Genomic DNA, 27,026 nt, shown 5'->3' on the forward strand with positions numbered 1-27,026 from the left:
AGAACAAACACTGTGGACTCTCCCCAGGAAAAAAGCACATATAATCTTATATACATTTAAGAGGGTGCACAGGCCCCTGGCCAGGTACCTTCAACCTAGGTTTTCAAAGGCCCCTTCAATGCTGACACTGGATTACTGGAGTTGCCTCAGTGAATCACCCAAAGGCCACCTCATCACACACATACCCATCTGCAGTGAAAAGGAGGCTGACTGCCCTCACCCAGGGTGTACAGCCAGTGTCCAGGCCAACTCCATCCAAGTGCTGCCTGTATTTCAAATAGAGAACTTTTATTACTTTTTCCTCACTAGAACTTCCTTTACGGCATCACGAAGTACAGCACAACCAAGGCTTATCTGCAGACACATGGGGAGCACACCGACAGCTTGTCGACAAGACACAGGGATGCAGACCACAGCGTGACTCACACCAATACAGCAGTCTTCCTCAGGATTCCTGGCCCCTCATGCCAAGCACAGTCTGTGTCACACCCAACCCTCACTGCCTTATGTCAAACACAGAGGCTGACATGGAGGTCTGAGGTGGGGAAGGGGGCAGGAGCTAGAGCCGGGAAAGGAAGTTATCCTCTTATTCTGATAAAGACCCCACAAATCCCACCCCACCCTCTCACCAGGGACTCGGTCTCGAATGTGTTTTGATTAGTGTTGAAGTGGCTTTTAAGAAATGGTGTATGTTTTTCCTGAAGCTCGTAAAACCTGCTCTGAGCCAGGCCACTGGCAGGCATCTCAGGCCGGAAAAAATGCTCATAGCTTTGCTGGGTTTCAGGATGCTGGGAGCCCCGCGGGAGTCAAAGGGGGAGGAAGAAAAGAGACTCTGATGACAGATTGCTGCTGGTGTGTCCCGACCCAGGGTCTGAGTGTCAGGAAAGAGAACAGCGTGATGCTTACGGAGTTTGATTTTGTTTCACCCTCTGAATTAGCAGACTTCAAACACTTCCATTTTCACAGAAATCAACAGCAAGACAGCTAGCAGGGCATGGAGGCTTATGCCAGTTTTGTGCAGAAAGGCACCAGATGGTTTGTTATGAAACACATTTTGGTCAGAAAATAGCTGAGGTTTTTGGTTCCTGGGAGGACAACAAAGCTAGGGGAAAAAAAAGTAGGTGCTGAGTTGTGGGAGGTGGGGGTGGAGAAAGCAGCTTTGGCATCAGATCTGGGTTCTACTCTTCACTCTACCCCTTCCTCCCTTGTGGCCTCAGTTTCCTCATCCATATAATGGCAATAAAATATTTTTAAGTGAATGTAGGTATTAGGTTTCACACAGGAAGTATGGGGAGGCGGGGATCAGAGAAATTCACACACACACACACACACACACACACACACACACACACACACACACACACAGACACAAACACAAGAGAAGAGCAGGCAAACCTTGTCTGTATGACAGGAGGTGGGGGTGGGGACCTCACACAGGCCAGTCACAGTGACAATCCCCACTCACAGTCAGACTCTGGGAGTCCAAGGGTGGCCAGTTACACTGGTTCTAAGCATTGACAGAGATCCCCCACAGGGACTTTGGGCCCCTTCACCTAGAATAAGGGCAGTAAGAAAGCTCTGTTCAAGGCAGCACCAGCGAGCTGTTTGTGTTTTAAAGTGCCAAGCTACATGTTGTCTTTGGTCAGGGCCCACCCCTCTGTATCTGAGAGGCCCAGGGTCCAGGGGCTCAAGCCCAGGCCCGCTGGGGCCCCAGGGAAGGTGAGCTTGAGGACAGTCCTCTCCTGAGGCTGCGAGTGCCCTCCTGTGCTCCGAAGACTGAAATCCAGCTGCTTTCAGTAAGGGACAGGATGCCTCCAGGGAAACCTAGGTCCTTAGAAAGAAGGTACAAGAAATGCTTTGGTCATGTCCCAACACCCACAGCCAGAACAGAGCTTGTCTGATAGAGAGAGCGAGCAGGAAGCTGGTTATCACACCGCACACGTTACGCAGTGGGAGACGTGGCTGACACAAAACTGCTTCCGAGCATGAACCAGGAGAGTCACTGAATAAATATTCAAGGCATCTTTCAGTTCTCAGAGAAAGGGCGAGGTCAAATGAAAATCTCTCCTTCCCCCTGCTTGACTGGCTACAGCCTTGATGTGAAGGCTGATGGTGCTGCAGACCGGAAGAGGCCGGGACACAGGCCCAAGGGCTGGCTCCCGCCGTGGCGGCTTTGGTCCATTTCATGTAGTGGTCAGTCATGTGGCGCTAGCCCCAGGCCCTCAGAAGCTGAAGAGCTCATCCTGCTCAGTGCCACCGCCATCAGGCTTATCCCAGTTGACAGGTGAGAGGCAGTGGGCGTAACGGATGTCCTGCGCTGTCAGTCCAATATCCAGGACCTGAGGGTTCGTCCGAGACTGGGCCAGCCTGGAAGGCAGAGTTGTGTGAGTTGAGGACCCAGGCGAAGCGCTGGCAGGGCCTGAGGAGCCAGTCTAGCCCGGCCAGCACCAGGGGCAGAAATGAAAGGGCATGAGGAGCGGGGATGCCAAGACACAGGGGCCAAAGAAGGAAGTCTCAGATGCCGGGGAGGCAGAGCCTCTGACCAAACAGCCTAAGGGCCAAACAGCTCCGAAAACTGTGGGGCAGGCAGTGCGCATTCCCACCACTGAGAGGCCACAGCGCCCGTGTGGTGCCACAACACCACAAGGTCATGCCCAAGAAGAGGAGAAAGGGCAACGCTGGGGAGGGCAGTGAGGAGCATACCATAGGGTGGGGGGTGGGGAGGCACTGGTGCCCTCCAGTCAGGGAGAAGATGCATGTCAACACAGTGGTGTTCAAAGAGTAATTCAGAAAAGGAGACAATCCAAATGTCCAAAAGAACAGCAGACAGCTAAGTAAATTATGGCCTGTGCTCTTAAAAAACGTTAGGCACTCAATGAACATGGTGTTTACAAGGAGTTTTCAACAGCCTGGAGAAATGCTTCTGATATATTGATGTTAAGTGAAAAATCAGGATACCACAATGCAAACATGAGGAGCTGATCAATGCAAAAAAAAAAGTGTATACGTATAGGATTAGCATGAATTAAACCAAAGTCTGGGCTGTGGGATTATGGGATGGTGTTATTTTCTATTTCAAAACTGTTATTAAAGGGCACATGATATTTGAATGATCTGGAAAAAGCAAACAGAAGACCTTCTTCCAACGAGGGGGTTGTGGTCAAAAGCAGGGGAGATGGTAAAAGAAATGTCTTTGCCTCCACGAAGGGCCATACATGCCCTGCCAGGGCTGGGCCAAGGGGTTTCCAGCCCGGCTCTGGCAGGAGGGGGTGAGGTGGAGGGAGAGGAGGGTAAGGCTCTGCTCCCATCCAGTGCCCACAAGCCACAGGCTCTCACTCCAAACAAAGCCCCTGCTGTGGGAGGGCTGCAGGCAGCTGTTGAGGGTCCCAAAGGGAAAAGGGGGGGCCTGACTGATCAGGGCCCAGTAAGAACTCAGCCTCCCAGGACGAAATGTCCCTCAGGTGCAGCTTTTTTGATGGCATATCCCCAAGCTGAAGGTAGCCATGGCTACAGGGATGGCCCCTGGGAAAATGGGGAAATGCCACCACCCTCAGGCTATACCAAAATATCTTCTCCAAAAAACAATCCAGGGGCTTAATTAAGCACTGCCATCTCCCTCCCCCTTTTCATAAATGTAAAACCTTTGAAGGAGACAAAGCCTGCAACAAAGCCAATTTCTGAAGACTACACCAGGTGTAGGAAGAGGAAATCCACTTAAGCTGCAAAGCGTTTAGCTCAGCTCAGACTCTTGTACAGCAGCCACCAGGAACAGTTTTTGATTCAACAGCAAGAGCTTTTAAGAGATCTGGCCACCACTGCAGGGGTTCCGGCAAGAGACAGTGAGCGCCCTGCCCCTGGAGGTATTCAAGAAGAGGGGATGGGAATTCCTGCTCTGGAGAAGGTGTGACTCATGTTCTCATACAAGGCAAAGGGCCCCAGGAGGAAAGGGCAAGCCAGAAGAGCCTACAAATGCTAGCCTCCCTCGCCCAGCACAAGAAACCCAGCTGATGTTACCTCGAAAATGCTTCATCCAGGCCATCATCCAGCTCCTTGGGGAAACAAAGGAGGAGATATGAACCCTAAGCGGAGAAGCCAAGGCTCACAGCTGGGGCTGTCTTCAGCCCTAGGTAAGCTACAGGGACTCAGGACACAAGCATAGGAGTCTGGGGGGTGCCTGGAGGAACAGATACAGGCAAGCATCTCGCCTGGCTGCCACCATCAGCACCTCTGTTCATGGACATGGAGCGTGGGCTGTGGGGTTGTGGTGCGCCAGGAGAAGGCTGTGTCGCAGAGTGTCTGGAGACAGGGTGGGTTCAACTTCCAGCTCTGCCACTACCTGCCCAGGAGACCTTGGGCAAGTCACTGTTCCTCCCTGAGACTCAGCCTTTCCTTCCACAGAACGAGGGGGCTGGATCAGATGATTTCTACAACTTTCAGATTCCAAGAGGAAGAGGGTGGGGAAAGAGCATTTGTGGCCTTCATCTACTTCCAAGAGCTGAGCCAAATTCCAAGCCCACGAAGGAGGGATAGCTAGTGGCAGGAATCCCACAGCCTAGGTGGAAAAACGAGGGGTGAGGCTCCCACCGTGGCCTCCCATGAGGATAGGCAAGTGGCAAGAGTGGCTCCCAGATAGCAGAGAACTCATGGGTGTCTGCTCATGGGTGCCCCCAACAGCCAGAGGGACTTGACAGTTTTTCATGCAAATTCAAGTCCCTCAATGTTCAGATTCTAAAAAATTAAGTGGGCGTGATAAGTAAAGTAATGCATGATCCTGCACTGGGTCCTGGACCAGAACAAAGACACTGGTGGGACAGGTGGGGAAACATGGACAAGGTCTGCAGAGTCCATAACAGTATTGTATCCATGCTGATTTCCTGATTTTGATCATTGTAAAATGGCTATGTAAGATGTTAACATTTGAGGAATTTGGATGAGGGTGAACAGGAAGTCTTTGTACTATTTTTGTAATGTTTTTAAAGTCTGATATTATTTCCAATTGAAAAATTAAACATGTTTTTAAATACCAAAACAAAACAAAAAAGGGTCCTCTGGGTGATCCTGCAGGCAGAGGTCACACCCTCACTGAGGGGATGAAAAAGCTGAGACACAGAGAGGTCAGGGGGCTTGCTCTGAATCACACAGCAACTCAGGGGCCAGGCTGCCAACTGCCCAAGTCCCCGGCTCCTAATTCAGATGGCTGAGGGGGAGGGGCGCCAGGAGCAAAGTCTGCCCACTCCAGGAACAAGGGAGCCTTTGGCTGGTCCTGTGGTGGGCAGAGCCACAGATGCTCGGGCCAAGAGGCCGGGCATTGTGAGGAGACAGCTGTGCAGGCAGCCAGGCCTGTTGGGGACGCAGGCCCAAGTTCAAAGATGACATTGTTCATCCCCTGCCCTGGGCCTAGGCACTGCTGGGTTGGGTCTTGCCCTCCTAGAGGCCCTCAAGTCACGTGTGTCAGGGCTGGGGCCCTGGAGCACCCATAGGCCTCATCCAGAGATCAGGCTGACGCTCAGTCGGCCCCTGAGGAGTTCCCAAGCTACCCAACCACTCACCCAGACAACACTGCTATTGCTCAAGGTTTGAGGCCACAGTGCTTCGTCCATGTTAGGAGTGTTAGCGCTGACCGTGGACAGCGAGGCCTTGGCCGTCTCTTCCAAGTCCAGCAAGTTCCCGGTAGCGACCACTATGAAGGGTCCAGTCAGGTGTGTCAGTGGAGATGAGCCTCCTCTCTTCCCACCCCATCCCCCACCCCATCCTGTAGTCTCCCTCCTGGTCCTGATTCCCTCATTGGGCAGGACCCAGGCCTATCACCCAGAGCCCCACCCTGGCACCTCCCCTAGCAGCAGCCCACAGGGTGGGAACTTCTCCCCCACTAACGGTTGGGTTTAGGCTGGAACTTTCACAGTCACAACCGTTAAGTTTTTGAAGAGATCACACAACAGGATGTAAAGTGTAGATACAGAGAAGTATACACATATTTGCATAGGGACATATGTAGAAGAACATATACCAAAACAAGTATTTTTTCCCCTTTATCTACATTTTCTAATTTATCTATAGTGAACATGCATTACTGATTTAAAAACAAAACAATGAAATGAAAAAGCCCAGAGTCAGCCCCAGCCAAGGAGGGAGTGAGGCCCTATGGGAGACGGCTGACTCAAACTTAAGGAGATGAATCTGGCTCCCTCCCCTTGCCCGAGACTCACGGCTCTTCAGCGGAGGGGTGTTGTCATGGTGGGCCCCACCTGGGACGTCCCCTCCCTCTTGGCTGGCTTTCTCCCTCTTCTCCTTCTCTGTGGGACCAAGGCACAGCATGTTGGTGGTACCTCAGACCTCAGCACTCCTCCCCAGCCATTGCTGGGGAGGGAAGAGGTTTTGGTCAATCACAGGGGGCAGGTTTTAGGTCTCCAGCAGGGAAGAAAGACACCTCACAGATTTCATTTAATCCTCACAAGCACTCTGGGGGAGGAAGATAGTTACTTCCATTATTCAGATGCGGAAACTGAGACTCAGGTGAAGAGGCCTCTCCAAAGTCACATACTGGGTAAGTGATAAAGCTGGGAGTTGGTCCATGTCTGACTTCAGGCCCACCTTCCCTCCCCACCCCTAATACTGTTCTGGCACCTTCCTCCCCACCCCTCACACCCTCCTCATGTGAAGAAATAATACTCACCTTCCTTGGATACCTGCCAAATCTCAAAGGCAACTTTGAAGGCTTGGGCTACTGTGAGGGTGACAGCCTGGGCCTGAAAAACAGGAAGTGGGGTCAGGGGAGGGGTGCAGTGTCTGCAGGGGACAGCAAGTCTGAACTGGAGGGCCCTGACTTCCTCCCTGAAGATGCTGAGGGCTCCATCCCTGGCTTTGGAATGCCTGATGGATGGCGGCAGCACCCAGGCCTCTCCCAGCTTACCAAGGCAGCCCAGGATGTAAGAAGCCACACGCTCCTCAGGCAGCTAGGGCTCAATCTTCACCACCCTGCACCACCTGCCCCCCCAGCCAAAGCTCTGCGCTGTCAGCAAACACATTCATCCAGCCCCACACCTCTGCAACAGCTGTTCACCTCCACTTTCTCTCCTTTCCCTGTGTGCTGAATTCAATTAACTCTGATGCTTACTTTCTCTGAGAAAATCAAAAAAACCAAACCCACTGCCATCGATTCTGACTCATAGCGACCCTGCAGGACACAGCAGAACTGCCCATACGGTTTCCAAGGAGTGCCTGGTGGATTTGAACCGCTGACCTTTTGGTTAGTAGCCATCGCTCTTAACCACTATGCCACCAGGGTTTCCGTTTGTGCTGAATTCAATTAACTTTGAGGCTTACTTTCCCTGAGAAGCCCACCCCAATTACCTGAGGACTTCACATGCTACCTTAGCCCTTGGAATTGGGAGAACAGAAAAGTGAGAGTTGGAAGGGCCCAGCCACTGCCTGAATGAGCCACAGCCACAGAGGAGAAGGCTAAGTCTGGTTAGCACTATGCCGGCTCAGAGGGGCTGATATCTGGATCCCAGAAAGGGAGGGGAGGCGTCATTCAGTCCAATAACCCACCTGGAAGGAGGGGTTCATGAGGAGACCTTCCCTACACCTTGGCCCTTGGCCCCGGGTGAATTCCCATCCACCCCTTAAAACCCAACTCAAATGCCACAACCACCCAGCAAGGAGTTCCTACAGCCCCACTGCCCACCTCTGGCCTCAGACATGTCAAAGCGTCATTAGCTCACATGCTTGTGTCACCCCCATCTGTGTGCTTCCTTGGCACAAATCATGTCCGAACACCTCTGCAACCCAGCACAGGGGCAACGCCCTCCAGAGGTGCCAACAATGCCGGCAGAAACAAGTGTTGTCCAAGGGGCAGGCTCCTGGGGCTGAAGCCTCACATGCCAGCCAGGACCTGCCCCCAACCCACACATATCTCAACCCCGTCCTCTCTTAGCCTCTCTAACAGTGATACCAGTTCAGGGTTAATCAGCTCAGCCTCTAAAGTGGAATCCCCAGAGCTTGTAGCCGTAGCCGGAAGTAACATCAAGCTTCATTCTGAAAGCCCGGCCTCGGGAAGAAAGCACCAGCCTGGCCTGCACAAGTGTACAAGTTCAGGCCTCACCAGTCTTGGCCCCACTCCCTTCCTCTCCGCCAGACAACGCAATTTAATTGAGAAATGAATTTGTGGCTACTGCCTTTAGAATTCTTTTTAAAAAAAATTTTTCTTAAATCCCTAAACAAGCTGACTGATCCATGCCAATTAAACTAACTCCACGAAGTATAAAATCTCATTTGAATGTCTCTGTCATTTACATTTCTGATGGAAGTACGGGTGCTTTATGGCAAAACTTAAATATGGTAATTAAGTATGAAACTCTTCACAGCTGTTTACAATTTAAGATGTCACGTCTGAATCAAGTTTAATAGACCCAGTTACCATTGAGAATTGCCCATGAACTAAAAATACGATCTAATTACCAGCCAGAGTCAGATCCCTATATACCCAAGCAAGGGCTGGTCACCCAATGTGGCAGGGACATAGAAACACCATTATTTTTTGCCTCTAGGAAATCTGGGGGCACTAGCTTGATACTGTTTTTGCATAAATCTGCTTGTTCATTTGCATATACTCCTACCCTTTTGCCCTGAAGTCCGAGCTGCAAGTTAAACCAAATATAACCTGAGATACAGATGTGTGCAGGTGGCTGCAAGCCGAGGCTGGGCAGGGACTGAGGGGGGGTGACCCTGCTTCCTGTAATTCGGGTGCAGGAATCTGGGCACTGAAAGACTGCTGGGGCCTGCCCACCAGGAGGCCCTCCTTCCTCGATTCCCGAGGCCTGGTATAAACCCCTCCACTGAGTGCCTCTGGCCTGTGGGTCTGTCTTATTACCCTGACCAGGTTCTACCTCATCCACAAGGTCCTGTCTTATTCCCAGTAACCAGGCTGCTAGCCCCTCACAGAGGCCAGGTCTAGCTTAGGGCTATAGACCCTGGGACGCCTGATCCCAGCCTAGTACTTAGGCCAAGTCGGGCCATGTGCTTCCTAGCACCGCTGCCCCAGAACCGAGTCTTGCACAAAAGCAATACTCTAGGAATGCCAAATGGCCATATGGGGGAGAGCAGTCCTGCCCCCTAACAGAGGCTGAGGGCCCTCACAGAATTAGGGGGTATCAGTTTGCTTACTGTCAGTCCAGCCCAGCACCTACTCTGCAACCCTGAGCTCCTGGCCAACGCCAATGTCCCCTCCCCCAAAATCCACCTTCACTCCAGAGCTCAGAGGCTGACATGGCCACCCAGGCCCCAGCTGGGCAGATGGAAACGTAACATTACTTAGTAGAGAACCCTATCCTGGCCATGTCAAACAGGAGCCACTGGGAGAGTGGGGCCTGGGTAGCTTTGAGTTGAATTGGTGGGTGACCCACAAAGGACCCGCTTTGGAAGCTTCTTTCCGCCGACCCTGGGTGGGTCATAAGCCTCCTATTTATGAGCAGGGGATGTGGAGACTCCAGACCTCTGGCACAGGATGAGGGCTATGTTAACACCCGAATTCAAGGCCTCCGCAGGCTGACTCCACCTTGCCCACCCCAGGCTTCGGTGACATCCGACTCTTCAACCACCAGTCACGCTGTTTAATTTTTTATCTCCGTGTCTTTGCACGTTACGTCCTGTGTCTGAAGAGCACTAACTTATCACCTTGGCCTGGCCAATGCCTACTTATCACCAATCCTTCAAAGCCCAACTCACAATGTTCCTCGTCAGGGAAGTCTTACTTACCTCCCAGGGAGATTGAATAACCTCCACCCAAAACCACACTCCCTGTATTCCAGTTACTGAGTCCGGGCTCACCTGCCTACTGCCCTCCTAGGGCCCCAGTGGCCACATAGGCCTGGGACAGTCTGCAGCAAAGGTCCCAGCAGGTGGGATGCAGAACTTGAGGCACCTATCTTGTCTTCTGTCTCCTCCTTAGAAACTTCCACATGAGTTCTGAGAATCTCAGGATTTCCAAGCCAATCTGGGCTCAGCTGAGGCCTTGCAAGCCACGCAGCATTGCCCTCGAGCAAGGTGGTCTATTTACCCCACACTGGGCTGGGCCCCTGTCTCTGAAAGGGCTTCTTGAAAGGGGGAGGCCAGATAAGAAGGGTGGAGGAGAAGAAGGATAAGCCACAAGCCAGCCCCCAACCACAATGAGAATGTGAAGAAAAGTAGAGTTTGGGCCATGAGTGTCTAGCAGTAGCCCTTCCCCTGCCAACTCAGGGCTCTACAGCCAGCCGACAGGAATGGCCAGGCTCTGTTTTCCTTAGTAATGATCTCTTGGCCTGAGGGCAGGCTGGTTTCTTTCAGGCCTGTCTAAAGTCCCCTGGCCCCAGGCCAGGCCTCCCTTGAATGGCTGGTCCAGCACCCGCTCTCTCTCTGCCCCAGGACCTCCAACCCAGAGGGAGCTCTGCACCTTGGAAAACCCCTCAGACTCAAAGCCCATGTTCGGCAGCAATCTGCGCCATGGGCCAGCTGTCCCTGCCCAGCGCTCACTCTGGTCAGTGGGGAGGAAGAGCCTAACAATGGGGACATAATGAGCTTGTATTTTTAAGTCTATGTGGCCTCATCAGAGACAAAGCCAAGAGTTACTGTCTGTGGGAACAAGGCTGTCACAGGAAAGGCCACCACAGCTCAGGGTCCTGGGATGTCACGAGGCCCTGGGTGAGTGGCCAGTGACACTGAGTCTGCAGGAAAGAAACACAAGGTGCACAAAAGGAATTGGGGCCTTTCAGAAAAATCCTGGAGGGCACTGAGAAGACCTCCTCATTCTACTGATGTCCAAGGTCACACAGCACATCAGCCAGGATCCAACCACTAGTCTGTCTCATACTACAGTGGTCCTTCCATGAAACCTGCAGTAGGTTGGATAATGTCTCCCAAAGACATTCATGTCCTAATCCCTGAAACTTGTGACTATGTTACCTTACATCGCAAGAGGGACTCTATAGATACAATTAAGTTAAAGATTTTGAGATGGAGAGATTATTCTGGATTACTTGGTGGGTCTGAGTAATCACAAGAGTCCTCAAAAAAGTGAGCAGGAGGGTCGGTCAGAAATGGCAATAACAGAAGCAGACAGGGAAGAGACTGGAAGATGCTGTGCTGCCAGCTTTGAAGACAGAGGATGGGGCCACAAGCCAAGGAATGCAGGTGGTCTCCAGAAGCTCTAGAAAAGTCAAGGAAGCATATCTTCCCTTAGAGCCTCCAGAAGAAATACAGCCCTGCTGACCATTTTAGACTTATGCCCTCCAGAATGGTAAGAGAATAAATTTATGTTGTTTTTAAGCCACTAAGTTTGTGGTAATTTGTTATAGCAGCAATAGGGAATTTATACAATATCTAAAGTGCACCCTGATAGGGAGCAGAAAGCCTAAGGGGCCACTTAAAGACTGTGATGTCCTGATGATGGGGGAGTGGGGAGAATCTTGTCTCCTTGGCCCATGGACCACACGGCGTGACGACCAGGGCTCCAGACTCAGCACAAAGAGGTGAACAGATGCCAGCACTTAGTCAATAAACATCAGGAACCTCCTCCCAGGGAGGATGCTCAGATCTCAGGGTCTCAGAAATGAAAGCTTCAGCATCAAAGGTTGGCCCCTCTGGTTCCTCACCAGACATCTCAGGACAAACGCCCACAGAGACCTGAGGTGCCCCCTCATCCCAGCTAGATGTAGTCAAGAGGCGGCCCAGGAATGGGACGAGGGCTCTCAGGTCCTCACATTCACCCTCGCAGTCATGCAGGAGGGGAAGAAACACGAGTTCAAGCCCTTGCTCTGCCCCTGGCTGGCTGTGTCATCTTCAGTAAGACATCTGGCCTCTGTGGGCTTGCTTCCCCATAAAAAACAAAACCAGAAACAAAGGAGACAGTAACAGACCCACCTCCACAGCTGCTGTGAAGGTTGGAAGAGAAAACACCTTAAAGCCTAGCACTGTAACAGGCACACAGTACACATTAAAAAAAAAAAAAAGTTCGTTTTCCTCCCTGCTCTGGCTGCAGCAAGCCAGGCTTCCTGAAGGCCCTGTCTTTGCCTTACACCCTGGGCGCCTCTGATCTCCAATCTCTGAAGACTAATCCCTACAAGGCCCCATACCCTCTCCTGTACTAATGACATTGTTAGTTGTCGTCCTGTCAATTCTGACTCATGGTGACCCCATGTGTGCAGAATAGAACTGATCCATAGGGTTTTCAACGCTGTGACCCTTCAGAAGCAGATTACCAGGCATGTCTTCCAAGGCGTCTCTCGGTGGGTTTGAACTGCCAACCTTTCTAGGAGATCCAAAAAAATCTTAAATCCAACAAATCACGTTGCAGGAAGGAAGGCACCCAGGGCTAGTCACTGCCACAGACCAGGCTGACTGGGCAGGGCAGAGGCTGAGGTCGAGACAAGCCCACCCAGCAGTCCCACTTGCCTGACCACACCTCTACTCCTTCCCTCAGCTCCCAGGACTCACCTGGGGTTCTGAGGGATTTCACACCTTTTAAAAAGTAACTGTCACCTTTGGGTCCTGCCTCTCACTTCCAAGGGCAGGACCGCTAAGGCCAGGCCAGAACCTCCCCCACCTGGCCCTCTCCCCACTGACCATCTTCCGCTTGGTGCAGAGGAAGGCATGACACTCAAGATTCTCGTTGTGCTGGCTCTGGGCGATGTATGCAAACACCTTGTCGTGCATCTTGTCTGCTGTGCAGTAGGAGATCCTGAAAGGTAAGGGATGTCACCAGACCCTAGCACAGGGGCCTGACCACATCCAGGACATCCCACGGGGCATCTCCCTGAGTCTCAGAGAGCCCACTATCCCAGCTGCACCAGGGCGAGACTCGGGAGAGACGGCCTTGGCCTCCAGGCCTGGCATCCTCGGTTGTCTATGGGGAAGGGACCCAAGCCAAGGGAATACCTGATTTAACCCTACAGTGTCCCGTCCCCACCAGGGTCCCAGGGAGTCAGGGGACCAAATGACCATCTGCCCCAGGCAGCCTCAGACATAATCCGCTCCCTCCTGCCCCTCCAGAGCTGAGACCAGACTTCTTGCATGGAAGTCAGCACCAGTAAAGGAGCTCATCCCACCTCCTGGGACTTAATCACTCCAGAGCCAAGGAAGCTTCATGCTCTGAATCCTGCCTTCCTTCTGTCTAGCCAGGGTCTCTCATGCTTCACAGCACATGCATGTTAGGGGAGGACTGTGGGTGATGCTGCAAACCCCAGCCCCTGGTCAAAAGCAGAAAGGAAAGACCAGAGGAAAGGTACTTCCCTCTCTCTACTCTTCCATCCCACAAGGAGCCCCCACCCTGAAATAGTAATAGCTGAGCCCTGGCCATGTAACAGGCAATGTACCAAGAGCCATCATCGTTTAATCCTCACAGCTACCTCTGAGACAGGTTCATTATCATCCTCAATTCCCAGATGAGGAAACTGAGGCTCACGGTCACAGACCACAAGCTAGTGGCAGAGCTGAGACCTGAACTCACCTGTGGGCTGTAACCACTGCTGTGCTGTCTCTTCAGAGTTTGTACTGACTGGCTGGGAGGGGAAGCAGCACCTTGCCGACCGACGCCCTTCACCGGGCCTTCCCCTGCCCTGCCCGCCCTCTCATCCATGACCCAGTCCAGAGGCCAGAAACGTTCCAGGCCACAACCTCGGCTCTCCTTGCACCCGCAGTCTTTCCATCCTCTCTCACTTGTCTGGTCCCTCCACGAAGCCCCCAATCATCCCAGGAATATCAAACGGGAGACAAGCTGGCAGCCCCAAGGTGGGACAGGAGCTTGGCAGGCTCCCTCCCTCTCCCTGGCTGGCCCAAACTTCCATCACAGGCATTGATACAGGATGAGCACCACTTAAAACCCCTAGGCACCAGGCTGCAGCTGCCTCTTCTCCATCCCAGGGGGTCCAGCCTCCTGCCCCAAACACCACTTGTCCTTGGTATCAATCAACCAGACCCTGCTATTTGTCAAGGCCCAGCCACCTTTCCTGAGAGACTTTCCCAGATTTCTCCAGGCAGGAACCTCCTTCTCTGCCCTTTTGAGAAACACTTATCATACTTTATCTCCTATCTCTTTCCCTCCACTCCTTCCTAGACTAGAAACTCCTTGAGGGCAGGGGTGAATTCCTCACCTGGCATAGACCCCAAGTAAATATTTGGAAAATGTTAATTAAAGAAAGGAAGGCAGAATCAGGAAGGTAAGAGGAAGGTATCAGCCTGAGACTCTGGTCCCCTCTCCCCGCCTCCCAAATTATATCCAGTACTGGCTTGTGCTCCAGCCAGCTTAGCCACCTGCTTGGGGACAAAGCAGCAGGAGGGATATCTGGAAGATGGCGGCCTGCTGGACTGAGCTCTGGCCTAGGTGTCCTGTTTCCAGCTCAGCCACTACCTCACCATGGACCTTGGGCGATATCCTCTGGGCCTCAGTCTCTTCATCTGTAAAAATGGATCTGGGCTGTCCCGTCCAGCTCTGAAATCTTACAACTGACCGCGCAAGAGAGAGGTGGGGGTAGCCTGAGGCTCCAAGGGCTGAGCCCTGCCTCCCTGGGAACAGGAGCCCCGCTCTAGAAGCCATCTACACCCTGGCCTCAGACCCTGGCAGAGGCCTCCCTGGGACACCCAGCTAGATATCTAGAGATAAGCTGCTACACTCATGGCAGAAGGAAAAGGCAGTGACTATGCGGCACTCTGCTCCAAGCCTGACTCAGTGGCAAGCGGGGAATGGGGATGGGAGTGGGTTCCAGGCCTGGTCAGGCCTCAGCTGCCTGGACTACTGCAACTGGTGATAATGACAGTAGCATGTCATTTAACACAGTGCTCATGTGCATGAGGTGCTGTTACTCATAACACCACTGTGAGGCAGGATGTTTCCACTCTCTGTTTTACAGATGAGGAAACTGAGGCTCCGAGGCCAACCTGATAGGAAATGGTAGAGCCTGGATTCAGACAAGAGATTCCAGCCACCGTCCCAAGGGACAAAGTGGATGTGAGCTGCCCCCCAGGCCGAGTGTACCTGTAAATGGACACGTTCTCAATCAGCTGGTTGGTGAGGCTGTCAGTCAGGATGATTCCCCGTGGCGACACCTTCAGAGTTACCTTCTGCAGCTTCTTCCCGCTGGCCTTAGCCTTGAGAGCAGACATGGGTCAGAGGAGATTGACTGCCCCACTTGGGCTCTACCCTCGTGGGCTACACCTACTGCTGCTAGCTGCCAGACAGTCCTTAGCTCAGGTGGCTGGCAGCTGAGACGAGGAAGGCAACTCAGACAGCCCCATCTTTGGCCATCTCTGTTCTGGTCTATCCCCAATTGGTTTGTTGTTAGCTGTCGTTGAGCAGATTCCGATTTATGGCGACCCCAAGTGTGCAGAGTAGAACTTCACTCCATAGGGTTTCCAAGGCTGTGACCTTTTGGAAGCAGAACACCAGGCCTTACTTCTGAGGCACCTCTGGCTGGGTCTGAACTGCCAATCTTTCGGTTAGTAGTCCAGCGCTTAACCGTTTGTGCCACCCAGGGACTCCTGCCAGCACCCTCTTGTAGAACAAAACAACTACCACTCATTGAGCACCTACTGTCTGCTAAGCACTGGATCTGGCAACATTGATCTCAGGGGCAGAAGGGTGTCTCCCCAGAAGGAAATGGGTTCAGAAAGGTTAAGTGACTTGCCCAAGGACACACAGCTAGGAGGGACCACAGACTCTTAGTGCTGAGTGGGCTATCACAACCCAGCAGGACAACTCCTGGGGACTCTCTACTCTACCCACTGCACCTGCCAGGGCCTAAGCTGAGGGGCCTCAGGCCCCCAAGGGAGATGGATTCAAAGGGCCCACACTCACTCAGAGACGGGGAGGGGAAAAATCTAGTCTCTGGTGGGCTACCTTGTCCCTGCTCTGCCCTCCAAGGGTCAATCCCTCAGGCCACTGGGCAAGTGGTCAGGCGACAGCAATCCCCGCACTGTCTCCCACACCAGCCTCCCTGGCACTGGTAAGTCTCCAGCCCTTAGGCAGGGAGCCTGAGCAGGGAGGCTAGGAGAGGCCATGGCCACACAGCTGGGGAGGAGGACGCTGACCGTGACCCCTCAAGTCCAATGGCTCCCCTCCACCAAGGGTCCCTAAGCTAGATGCAAGAAGATTCAAGGGCAGGGCCAGGCTCAGGCACATCCAGTTGGGGTAATGAGCAGGGGCACAGGGGGAGGGGCACCCCAGGAAGGAGCTGGCCCTTGGCCCATGGTTGTCCCCGCGCCCCCAACTGGGTTCTCACCGTGGCCACGATCCTCTTGACAGCTGCAGCCGACAGCTCCTCGCCCTTGGGCTGTTCCACCAGTGTCATGCCCAAGTACTTGAGGCTGAAGAGCATCCCCTCGAGCAGTGTCTCCCGAGTGTCTGTCCAGTTCTCAGGCAGCTCTGGGGCAGGGGCAGGACAGGACCTCAGAACCTACTGGCAGGACCCACCACCAGCAACCAGCCAGCCCCCATTTCCTAGGGAAACTCATAAGGGACACTGGGGTTCCCCCATCTAGCATTATTTTCATTTTTTAATAAAAACCAAACCAAACCCGTTGCTGTCGAGTCAATTCCAACTCATAGTGTCTCTAGAGGACGGAGCAGAACTGCCCCATACAGTGTCCAAGGAGCGGCTAGTAGATTTGAACTGCCGACCTCTTGGTTAGTAGCCAAGCTCTTAACTACTGCACCACCAGGGCTCCTGGGCTAACATTTTCCGATATATACCAAATACCATGGTAAGAAGCTTTACATATGTTCTCATCAGTTCTTGTGAAAATCAAAGTAGACACTTTTATCATCCCCATTTTAAAGACAAAGACACCAAGGCCCAGGTAGGCTAAATAACAACAAAATCTATACAGCCGTTAAGTCCAAGAGCCAAGATCCGAACCCATATTTAAGTCCAGAGCCTAAACTCCTAACTTCAACACTAATACTCCACTAATGCTTGCTGAGGGTCTACCATGCCATTTCCTTACTTGATCCTCAGTGCAATCCTGTGAGGTAGGTATTCCCACTTTACAGATCAGAAAACTGAGGCTCAGAGAGGCAAAGCCATTAGAGAAAGGCCACATACTATGAGTAAAGGGTTGGGGTCAGAATGCAAAGCCAGGTGTTGCCCATGGCCCCCGCCTGCTCTCCTCCGTTCCTCTATCTGCACATCCACAGAGACCAACAGGTTAGGGGGAAAGGGACAGCAGCCTCTGTAGGCTCCTTCAACAAGCCACAGCCTGGCTCTGGGGCTCCTGCACTGTCCAGAGCAGAAACCTGGGCCCAGGTAGCACCACTGCATCCTCAACGCAGCCTGGGCCCAAGCTACTCCTTTCATCCCCAGCCTCCTCTAGCTCCGGTCCTAGAGCTCCAAGCCTCTGTGGGCTCTGCCCCACCACCACCTCCAGCCAGAAGGAGTAGGGGTGGGGTGGTAAGGGCTAGTGGAGAAAGGGGAGATGATTTCTCAAATGATGCAGTATAAAGACCATCCGAATCTGGCAGACCTGGGTTCGAGTCCCAGCTCTGCTTCCCACCACCTGCATGGTGGCCTCCAGAAAGACAGCTTCCCTCTTCAAGATGAATAACACCTGCCTTCCCAGCCTGCGGCAGTGGCATAAAGTAGGATACACAGGAAGCGTCCTCTGAAAACTCTGACCACAACTGATGTCAGGAAGGCTGGGAAAGGCGGGGATGGGCCCGTCTCCCTGAGTAGGGAAACAGACCAGGAGGGAGAGTTGGAAAGAGACACCCACCTCGCCCCACCCATGCAAGGAGAGGGCCCTGGGGAGGAAGAGGGACAAAAGGGGAAGCATGGTCCTCAACGGTGGTTTAACCATTCCCAAGTTTCCTCCTGGAAGCTGAGCCAGAAGAACCATATTACTCAGCTGGGAAGCAATGAGGCCAGAATAAAGTCTCCAGGGCTTCTTCCAAGCCCCTATCACTAGGATGAATGGACACCCCACGCTCCTGCCTGTCAGGGCACTTTGCCTGTCCCTCATCATCCCCTCACAGATCCTGCACTTGTAGGAGGTATGATTGTGCCCATTTTACAGATAAGGAAACTGCTCTTCTGCCTCACATACAATCTTGGATAGAGTAGGATCCAGAGAGGAATAGCTTCCAGGGGACCCCAGAGAGGTGGAGGGGAACTGGGAGAAGTCCTGTGCCCTCCCGGCCTCCTCCTGGGGTCTTCCTCATTGGTTCTGAATGAAGAACCACAGGAAGTTAGTTTAAGACTGGACATAGCTGGTTCCAGCACAGCTGAGGCCCTGGCAAGGCTGTGGGCTCCCCCTACAAGCCACAGCCTGGCTCCGGGCCTCCTGCACTGCCAGGAGCAGAAACCTGGGCCCAGGTAGCACTACTGTGTCCTCGACCCAGCCTGGGCCCATGCTACCCTCTCATCCCTAGCCTCCTCTAGCTCCTGTCCTAGAGCCCCAGGCCTCTATGGGCTCTGCCCCACCACCACCGCCAGCCAGAAAGAGCCTTGTATACTCACCTCTCTCTGGACTTGCTTGAGCAAGCCACTGGCCTCCCTGAGGCTGTTTTCTCATCTGAAAAAAGTGTGTGTATGGTGAGGGGTATGCCTACCCCTGTGGACTGAGATCTAGGTGGGCAGGGACTCATTTACTGGTCATCAGCACAGGGTCCAGCATGCAGTTGGCACTCATTGTTTGCTGAGTGAAGGAATGACCTGGACACCTCCATGGAAATGTCAGGACCTACCCTCCAACCCTGCCCCAAGCTCTGGCTCTGACCCACTGTCCTCTACCCTTGCCCCTGGGCCACTACCTCATATGAAGCCAGTCCTTGCAGTGACGATCCGAAAGTGACCCCATTCTCTGTCCCATCAACCAGAAGTCTATTCCATTTGATCCTCAAAAAAAAATCAGGAAGTTCCTGATGTGTCTCCAAGCCTGTGTTGGTGATAGGGGCCAGGATCAACTCAGACATGGGCCCTGCTCCCCCAAAAACTGAGAACAACAGTACCATTAACAGAGCAAAAGAGAGCTATCAAGTAACAACGATGACAATAATAATAAAGCAGTAGTTATTACCATAACCTCTAACCCTCACAGCCACCTTGCAAGCAGGCATTATTTCATTCCCATTTTGCACATGAGGAAACAGGCTCAAAGGATAAGTAATTTGACTTATCTGACTCTAAAGCGCAAGTTCCTGACCATTAGGCGGCACTACCTTACCATAAGGCAAAGTACCTTAATTCTAGCAGAAAATCAGGGAGAAGCTCCTGAAGCTGGAGATATTTCCTCCCACAATTCCTAATTCCTGATGCTTCCCTTCTGCAGGCTAAGATAACCCAGATCATTACCTTCAAACCTAGACCTATCTAAGCAAGGACGGCAAACGACAAGCTGCCATGCCTATTACCTGTGTCCTTGGCAGACATTGCTAATCAATTGTGGCTCTATTTCCCTCGGATCTACAGAGGGGCTTTGGACTATTTCTCAACACAAGGCTCCAGGCAGGCTATATCAATCAATGAGGGCTGGCCTTGTTCATCTCATTAGCCATCTCTGCCCTACAGCAAACATCCCTTTCCTCATTTTGATGTCCTCACTCTCCCCTTTCCTCCAGCTCAGTTCTTTCCTGGCCCCTCTCCAAAGCCACTTCCGCTCCCTCCATTCCAAAGGGCCAAAGTTTGCCAAGGTCACTGATGACCTCTTTGCTGTCCAAACATTCCCCAGTCCTCCCTGACCTCTGAAATGCTCGGCATTTTTATGCATTCCTCCTTCCCTGGCCTGACCCTTCCCTGATTCTACCATCTCCTAGAAGAGGACCTTGGTAGACCAGCCACCATTCTTCAGCTTTGGCGACCCTATGCCCAAAGCCCTCACTTGTCAGATGATGCAACTGAGGCCCAGAGAGGGATGTGACAAGGCCACCCAGCAAGTCAGAGGGAGCCCCAGCTCAGCTCTCAGTCACTACAGGTAATTCCCACAATGACTGTTGCAGGAGGTCACAGAGCGCCTCAAGCTCCTCTCCCATGGTATCAGCCTTGTGTCTGTCTGTCTCTCTCTCTCTCACACACACACACACATCCAGAAGCTCCAACCATACAGCGCTTCTCCTTCAAACTGTAACATTCACTTTTCTACTTCTATGCCTTTGCTCAAGCAGTTCCCTCATGCCCGTCTTTCCCTCGCTTGATCAAACCCCCACGCATCCAACACCCTCCGCCAGGAAGCCTTCTATAGACTGGTGGTTAAGAGCTAAGGCCCTAGTTCTAGGATCTCAGTTCTGACATTTGATGGCTCAGTGATCTTGACTGAGTTAACTGCATTCACTGAGCCTCAGTTCTCTTACCTGCAATTTGAGGTAAACAACAGTCCCTGGTTCAGAGGATTGTTATCACCCTTGAATGAAATTTTAAAAAATGAAACAAGATATAAAATACAAGCTCATCACAGAGGGCCCTGCCCATGGTGGATGCTCAGTAAACATTATACCTTCTGATGAGGCCTCTTGCCCATGGATTGCTCGTGCCTCTCTCAAGTGTGGGATTTCCTTCTCTTCCTCACAAAGCCACATCGCCTATTGCCAAGCAGCTGCCTACATGTGTGTCTTTCCTCCTCAAGAGGACAGATGGAAAGACTTGCCATTCATGTTTCCCTCCCTTAGGAACTAGTACAGAGAAGGTGCTCTCCTGCCCAGTAGAGCTGTCCAGTTACATCCTGTCCCCTATCCTCCCAGGCCGGGCTGAGATCCCCCTCCTCTGGAGAACCCTGCCTCCCTCCTGTACTTCTGTGCATGTGGCTTGTCTCTTCACAGAGGCACAAGCGAGTCTCGTGCCCCTCACCCTCCCCACAGAAGCCAGTGCCCAGGAGCGCTCAATAAATAAAGACATGAATGGTTTACCACCATGCCTACCCTGCTCAGCATCCAGCCACCTCAAATGGAGATCTGCCTAGGGCCAAGCTCAAGTCCAACGGCTGGAGGCCACATGCTCCTTCCCATGAGGAGCCCAGGGCCTTGGGAAGAGCTCCCAGGGGCCCCCAGGCAAATACAGGCCTACAGCCACAGCCCAGCCCCGTTCCGGTCCTAGTTATTTTTGGCCCTGTGGTGGGTAATGACTGCGCTATTTTATATGTGCAATTTTACAGATGACCTGCTGCTGGAGTTAACTGGGGACAGACCATATGCCCAACCTATCTCTCAGCTGCTAACATGTGTTCTTTCCTGGTTAAGGCCCCTGCCCACAAATCAGAGCTGGGAAGGGTGCCCCCTACCCCTTCAGGTGCCCCGAGAGATTCAGCCCGGCTGGTGTCTGGAACATCAGAATTGTAGCCAGTCACGGGGCCAGGGAGAACCTCCAACCAGGGCCCTGGCCTTGAGCCTCCTCTGGCTTGGCAGGGAGATGGCCTCAGAAGCTGCAGAGTGACAACACCTCAGAAGGGGACTCAAACCTCAGCTCTGCCCTGACCTGGAGTGCTGCTGCTTCTTATCTGACAAGTGGCTTCTTGCCCCTCTTGGGGGCATCATTAGAAAAAGCATCAGGGTGTGAAAAGTGTGAGGCAAATTTCAGAAGTCAGGGTTGTTGAGACTTATCCAAAGAATAGATAAATACTGATAATAGCCCCATAACCATTGAGTCGATTCAGACTCATAGCAACCCCATGTGACAGAGTCGAACCTCCCCCATAGGGTTTTCTAGGCTGCAATCTTTACGGGAGTAGATCACCAGGTCTTTCTCCCGCAGAGCCACTGGCTGGGTGCGAACCGCCAACCTTTTGGTTAGCAGCTGAGTGCTTAACCACTGCGCCACCAGGGCTCCTCCAGTAATAACTGCAGTAGCTACCATTTCTTAAGAACCTACTTACACTGTAAGAAAAAAAATACACTGTTGTGGTTATAAATATGAACTCTGAAGCCAGCCTGTGGAGTTCAAATCCTGGCTCTGCTACTTGGGCAGTTTACTTAGCCTCCCTGGACCTGTTTCCTCACTTTAAAATATGGACAATAAAAGTATCCACCCCATGGGGTTGTTGTGAGAAATGAGTTCACACAGGAGGTGTGCTTAGAATAGTGCCTGGTATGTACCAAGCGCCACTGAAGTGTGAGCTACTGTCATTACTAAGTACTTTAGCACATACATGGCCATTTACAGTGTTTTATGAGAAGAGTCAAACCAAAAAAACCCCACTGCCGCTGAGTTGATTCCGACCCTATAAGACAGAATAGAACTGCCCGTCAGGTTTCCAAGGAGCAGCTGGTTACCAAGACCTTTTGGTCAGCAGCTGAGCTCTTAACTATTGCGCCACCTGGGCTCCATGAGAAGAGTCAAGGATATATTAATATCGCCATTTCACATTCAGAGAAGTTCAGCCACTTGTTCAGTGTCACATAACTGGCAGCACTGGGACTCGAATCCCCAGCAGATGCCCTTACCCACTCTTCCTTCCTGCACCCCACCATGCTCCTCCTGATGCAAGGCAGGGGTTCGGCAGGGCCCTCTCAGGATCCCCCCAGGAAGGGTTGGGCCTGCCACCTGCAGAGCTGCCAGAAAGGGTGTCCAGTTCCTCCTCAGTGAGCAGTGAGTGACCTCTAACTCCAAGCCACATCCTCCTCCCTCAGCTGCCAGGACTGTGAGAAGCAGGGCCCCAGCCTCTACTTAAACGTCCCCTGTACTGGCTGCTCCCTCTGGCTGGACCGTTCTTCCCCAGATTTGTGTGCACAGCATCCTCCCTCCTTGTATTCACGTCTCTGTTCCAAGCTTACCTTCTCTGAGAGGCCTGCCCTGACTCCCTGCAGCTGACACCATCAGTGCCTCACCCATATCCCTCTGTGCGAAGCATTTCTGCATACACCACCTGACTTCCAACTGCCAGCACCTGTCACTCTACCTGAGCGCCCTCTCTGCTGATGCTCCAGGCCAGTGCAGACTGGTGAGTTAAGATCTCACATCCCCAGCAGCCCTCACCCACGAGTGACAGGAAGTGGCCCTATCGAAATGGAATAACTCTGAAGAGCATATTCTTCACTGCCTCTAGAAGCCTGCAGTGGTAATCACTTTATATGGCCACTTTTTTGGCTCCCTTTCCATTTCACTTTAATGGTGTTTCCTGGAATCTCTGCCCCGGCGGCACAAACAGTTAAGCATTCGGCTGCTAACTAAAAGGTTGGTGGTTTGAACCCACCCAGTGGCTCCACAAGAGAAAGACCTGGTGATCTACTTCCAGAAAGATTACTGCCAAGAAAACCCTATGGGGCAGTTCTAGTGTCATGTGGGTCAGAATCGACTTGACAGCACCTAACAGCAACTTCCCTAATAAATTATTTGCACTCAGATCCTTGTCTCAGGGTCTGCTTCTGGAAGAACCCAAATGAAGGCACCACCCTATCCAAAAAAGCTGTCCCCATCATTCCCTCACCCCACTTTATTTTTCTTCATAGCACTTACCACTACCCACAACTATATTACTTATTTGCAGCCACAGCTGTCATTTTCTCTGCCTCGTCCACCATGCTATGAACACTATCAGAAGAGAGGCTGTCTCATTGTTCACCAGAGTCCCTAGTGCCTGTGTCAGCGCCTATCACATAGTCAGCGCTCAAAAAATATTTGGAATGGAATAGATTCCCCTCCCCCACCCACCACCATAAACTACAGGCAGTCCCCGATTACAAGTTCCATTCCTAAATCTATCTTTAAGTCGAATTTGTATGTACGTCAGAACAGTTAGGTACGGTTTGTAGCTAACGTTAGTTAGTTAAATGTTTGTCTTAAAAAAAAAAATCCCAAACCCGTTGCCATCAAGTCGATTACAAGTCATAGCAACCTCATAGGTTTGTCTTAGTATACAGTATAGAGTGTACCTTTCTATGCATAAAAACATTAAAGAAACACTTCCAGATACACTAAAACATCTTTAACATAATAATACAGTAGTAATAGTAATAACGTGCCTCAATCAAATTTGTAATATAATAGGCTTCACGTGGGTTGTTACGTTGGGTCAGACGTTAGCAACCCAGGGACTGCCTGTAGCTTTACTGGAACTTGTACCTCAATGCTCCTTTACTCCTCACTGGGTTGTCTGATGGGTTGGCATAACCCGTAAAGGAGCCTCAGGGTTAAAGTAACCCCAGAGCCTTTGGAAAGAAGGAGAGACTCTAAAGTGCCAGGGTGAGCCACCCTTCTAGGCCACTGGAAGAAAGGAAAATCTCTGGCCTGTGACTAAGATAAAATATTTATGGTTCCTGAAGAGAGAAAAAGAGCCACGAGTGGGAGAGGGAGGGAGCCCTTCTCTGAGGTCAAGACTAAGTGTAAGATAAAAAGCAAGAGGTTCAAGGCAAAGAAGCCTGGGAAGCTGACTTCGCTGTGTGACCTCCGGCAAGTTGCCTCCCTTATCTGGGCTTCAGTTTCTCTACTAACAAAACAATGATCATGCTAGTCCCAGCTCTGAGGACCTAAGGGGTAAGGAAACAGGCCAGGTCAGGGATCAGGTCTAACCTTAACTACCCTTCAGCTTAGTACCATCATTTAACTATAGGCCTCAGACCTCTAGCACTGGACCCAGGGCCTGGCTGGTTATGACCTCAGGTAAGCCCATCCCGGTACCACCCAACCCATGCACACATCCCACAACCTCCCTCCCTGCCCTGTGGCCACTGCTGTCCTCAGGGGCACCAGCTCTCCGCATGGCCAGAGAGTCCACGGGGCACACTGGTAAGACCCCTAGGCTGGGAGTTGGAACTCTGCCTCTTGGAAGCTCTATGTCCAGGGCCAGTGACACCACTTCCTTGAGCCTCAGTTCCTTTATCTCTAAAACGGGTCTGATGGTAAGAATCCCCTGCTCTGTCACCTCACGGGAGCAAATGAAAGAATGGAAGTAAAAACACTTCGCAAACCATAAAAGACAAAGGCAATACTTAGCATTCGTTTAACACTTCCTCTGTGCCAGGCATGATTTCATTTAACCCCCACAAAGACATCCAAGGCAGGTACTAGTGTTATTTGCAATTTGCAGATGAGGAAACTGGGTCTTAATAATGAGAGATGGGGGGGATTTGAATCCAGATCAGTCTGGGTACAGAAGGCTCAGGAACAGCAGCACTCTGGGCTTACTAGGGTGAGGGGCAGCCCTCCTCTTCTTTCCTCTGCAGGTGGCAACAGGCTTCGAGCCCCCAAAACCTGTTCCACTGCAGGATTAACCATGTGGAAGGTCCAGACGACAGGCAGGGGGAAGGGGAGGGGGAGACGGAAACCACCAATTAGGTGCCAGAAGGGAGTATTATTATCAGTAATCTTCTAACACCCTGGCTGGGTAAGAATTTTTATCCCGGTTTTGCAGATGAGGAAACAGGGTTATAAAGGATAAGTCAACCTGCCCAAGATCAGAGTAGGCAGGAGAAACTCTTTTCCACCACCCCCCAGGTGGCTCCCTCTTCCCTGCTCCCAAATTCAGAGGTGCTGCTAAGCTCCCCTCCCTTGCCTAGGGCCCACAGCCCCCCTTACTCCATAACCACCTCCCTTGGGGATGCCCCACCCACCCTCTCTCCCTCATCCCAGAAAAGAACCACAGAGTTCCCCCATTGAAACAGACACCATCATTCTCAGAAGCAGTGGGCAACTCCCACTCCTGGTGGAATCCCACAAATATGTAAAGGGGATATTTTGGGAGCCAAGAAGTGTGGAAGATGGTCCCTGCCCCGCCTGGCACTCCCACTAGCAGGCACCAGCCCAAGTTCCTGATGCCAGTTTCGTATAGGAGGCGGCTACAGCTGAACAGCAGAGTAGGGCAAGTGGAGGGGCAGGGCAGACTCCCTAGGCCCAGACAGGCTGGCACTCCTAGGAGAGGGAGCTCGGGCTTCCCTGGTGGGACCATGGAAGGCAAAGAGGGAATGGGCGTGTGCATGTGGCTGCACTCCCTGCTGTTTCCTGGAGTGGGAGAGGCCTTGGCCAAGGTGGCAGAGGAGGAGGAGGAAGAGACCAGGTGAGGGAAGGTGTGTGCATGAGTCTTGGGCTTTGGCTCCACATCCGCCAGGAAGGCCTGCGTGAGCCCAGGAAAGCCGCTTCACCTCTCTGGGCCTCCATTTCCCCTCGTGAAAAAGGAGGGATCTGGGCTGGGTTTCTCAGGCCTCAGCGGAACGTGCCAGGTGACGGGCTGCAACCGGAGACAAGGGAGAGATGGGGGAAGGAGGCCAGATGAGGCCCCTCCCAGCCTCCCAAATGCCCCTGGGAGGTGGCGGCGAAGCCTGCCATTTGCCTGGGCGCCCCGGGACTTTAGAAACCCCAGGGGGGAGGTGCGAGAGAAAACAGGTTTCAAAAATAGCCGGGATGCCAGCTTCACCACTTCGACCTGGCTAGTGGAGGAAAAGCGGGGGTGTAGACTGCCCGGTGTGAGAGACCTACGGAGACCCAGGCCGGGCCTCGCCCCCAACCTCAACCAAGTACCTGCGACCCCAGGCTCACATTCGAGTGGGTCTTTGGGCACCCGGGAGTCAAGAGAGGGCATCGTAGGTTGGACTAGGGGAGGAGGCAAGTGTGCTGCCGCCCCTCGTTAACCTCTCAGAGGGGGCGCAAGGGTGCGAGGACCTGGCCATCCTCCCAAGCCCCTGCGCCCACTCCCCTCCCCCGGCCACCGACTGCGAGCTCCTGCCTCCCCCAAGCTGTGCAGAGCAGGTCAGCTTTCCTCTCCTGACCTGCAACCCCGTCCCACTCCCGCTTACACCTGGGCACCCCGAGATCCAGCCTCGTCCCCAAGTTCCTGCCCCTCCTGCCCGGCTGCACAGAGCGAGGGAGACACAACTTGACACCGAGCGACCTCCCAGCCCCGCCGGGCCCTGCCTCTCCTCAACGTCACCGAACTCCAGGCGCCGCGGGAGGCCCGTCTGCCGCGGCCCGACCCCGGCCCGGCCCCGGGGGACGCGCACACACTCACTCCGGTGCCGGCCGGCGCCCCCCCAGCTCTGCTTGGCGATGCTGGGGCTCCGGATCAGTGCCCGCCCCGCGGACTTGAGCGCGTCCATGGCTCGCTCCGATTGCCGCGGCCAAAACTCCGTAAGGAAAAACTTTCCGCCGGGG

At 52.7% G+C, this 27,026-nt stretch overlaps 1 protein-coding gene across 1 annotated transcript; it reads right to left on the reverse strand.

Moving 5' to 3' along the window:
- Positions 1-1,625: 1,625 nt before the first annotated feature.
- Positions 1,626-27,025, reverse strand: LDLRAP1 (low density lipoprotein receptor adaptor protein 1). The gene is made up of 9 exons (XM_004377099.2): positions 26,884-27,025; positions 16,245-16,387; positions 15,002-15,114; positions 12,595-12,709; positions 6,674-6,746; positions 6,207-6,293; positions 5,550-5,680; positions 4,015-4,049; positions 1,626-2,367 (listed from the first exon to the last, which is right to left on the reverse strand). The coding sequence occupies exons 1-9, from the start codon at positions 26,969-26,971 to the stop codon at positions 2,223-2,225; spliced, it is 930 nt and encodes a 309-aa protein (XP_004377156.1). The 5' UTR covers positions 26,972-27,025; the 3' UTR covers positions 1,626-2,222.
- Position 27,026: the final 1 nt, after the last annotated feature.

The sequence above is a fragment of the Trichechus manatus genome, unplaced genomic scaffold (assembly GCF_000243295.1).
Source record: "Trichechus manatus latirostris isolate Lorelei unplaced genomic scaffold, TriManLat1.0 scaffold00048, whole genome shotgun sequence".
Taxonomy (NCBI): Eukaryota; Metazoa; Chordata; class Mammalia; order Sirenia; family Trichechidae; genus Trichechus; species Trichechus manatus.

What these genes read in the sequence shown, in the direction of transcription:
- LDLRAP1 (XM_004377099.2), bottom strand. Translation starts at nt 26,971, where the DNA reads ATGGACGCGCTCAAGTCCGCGGGGCGGGCACTGATCCGGAGCCCCAGC. An exon ending in TCTGCACCAAGCGGAAGATG is followed by an intron (nt 6,747 to 12,594) that starts GTCAGTGGGGAG and finishes CCTGTTTTTCAG; the next exon opens with GCCCAGGCTGTCACCCTCAC. An exon ending in CACCCCTCCGCTGAAGAGCC is followed by an intron (nt 5,681 to 6,206) that starts GTGAGTCTCGGG and finishes GACCCTTCATAG; the next exon opens with TGGTCGCTACCGGGAACTTG.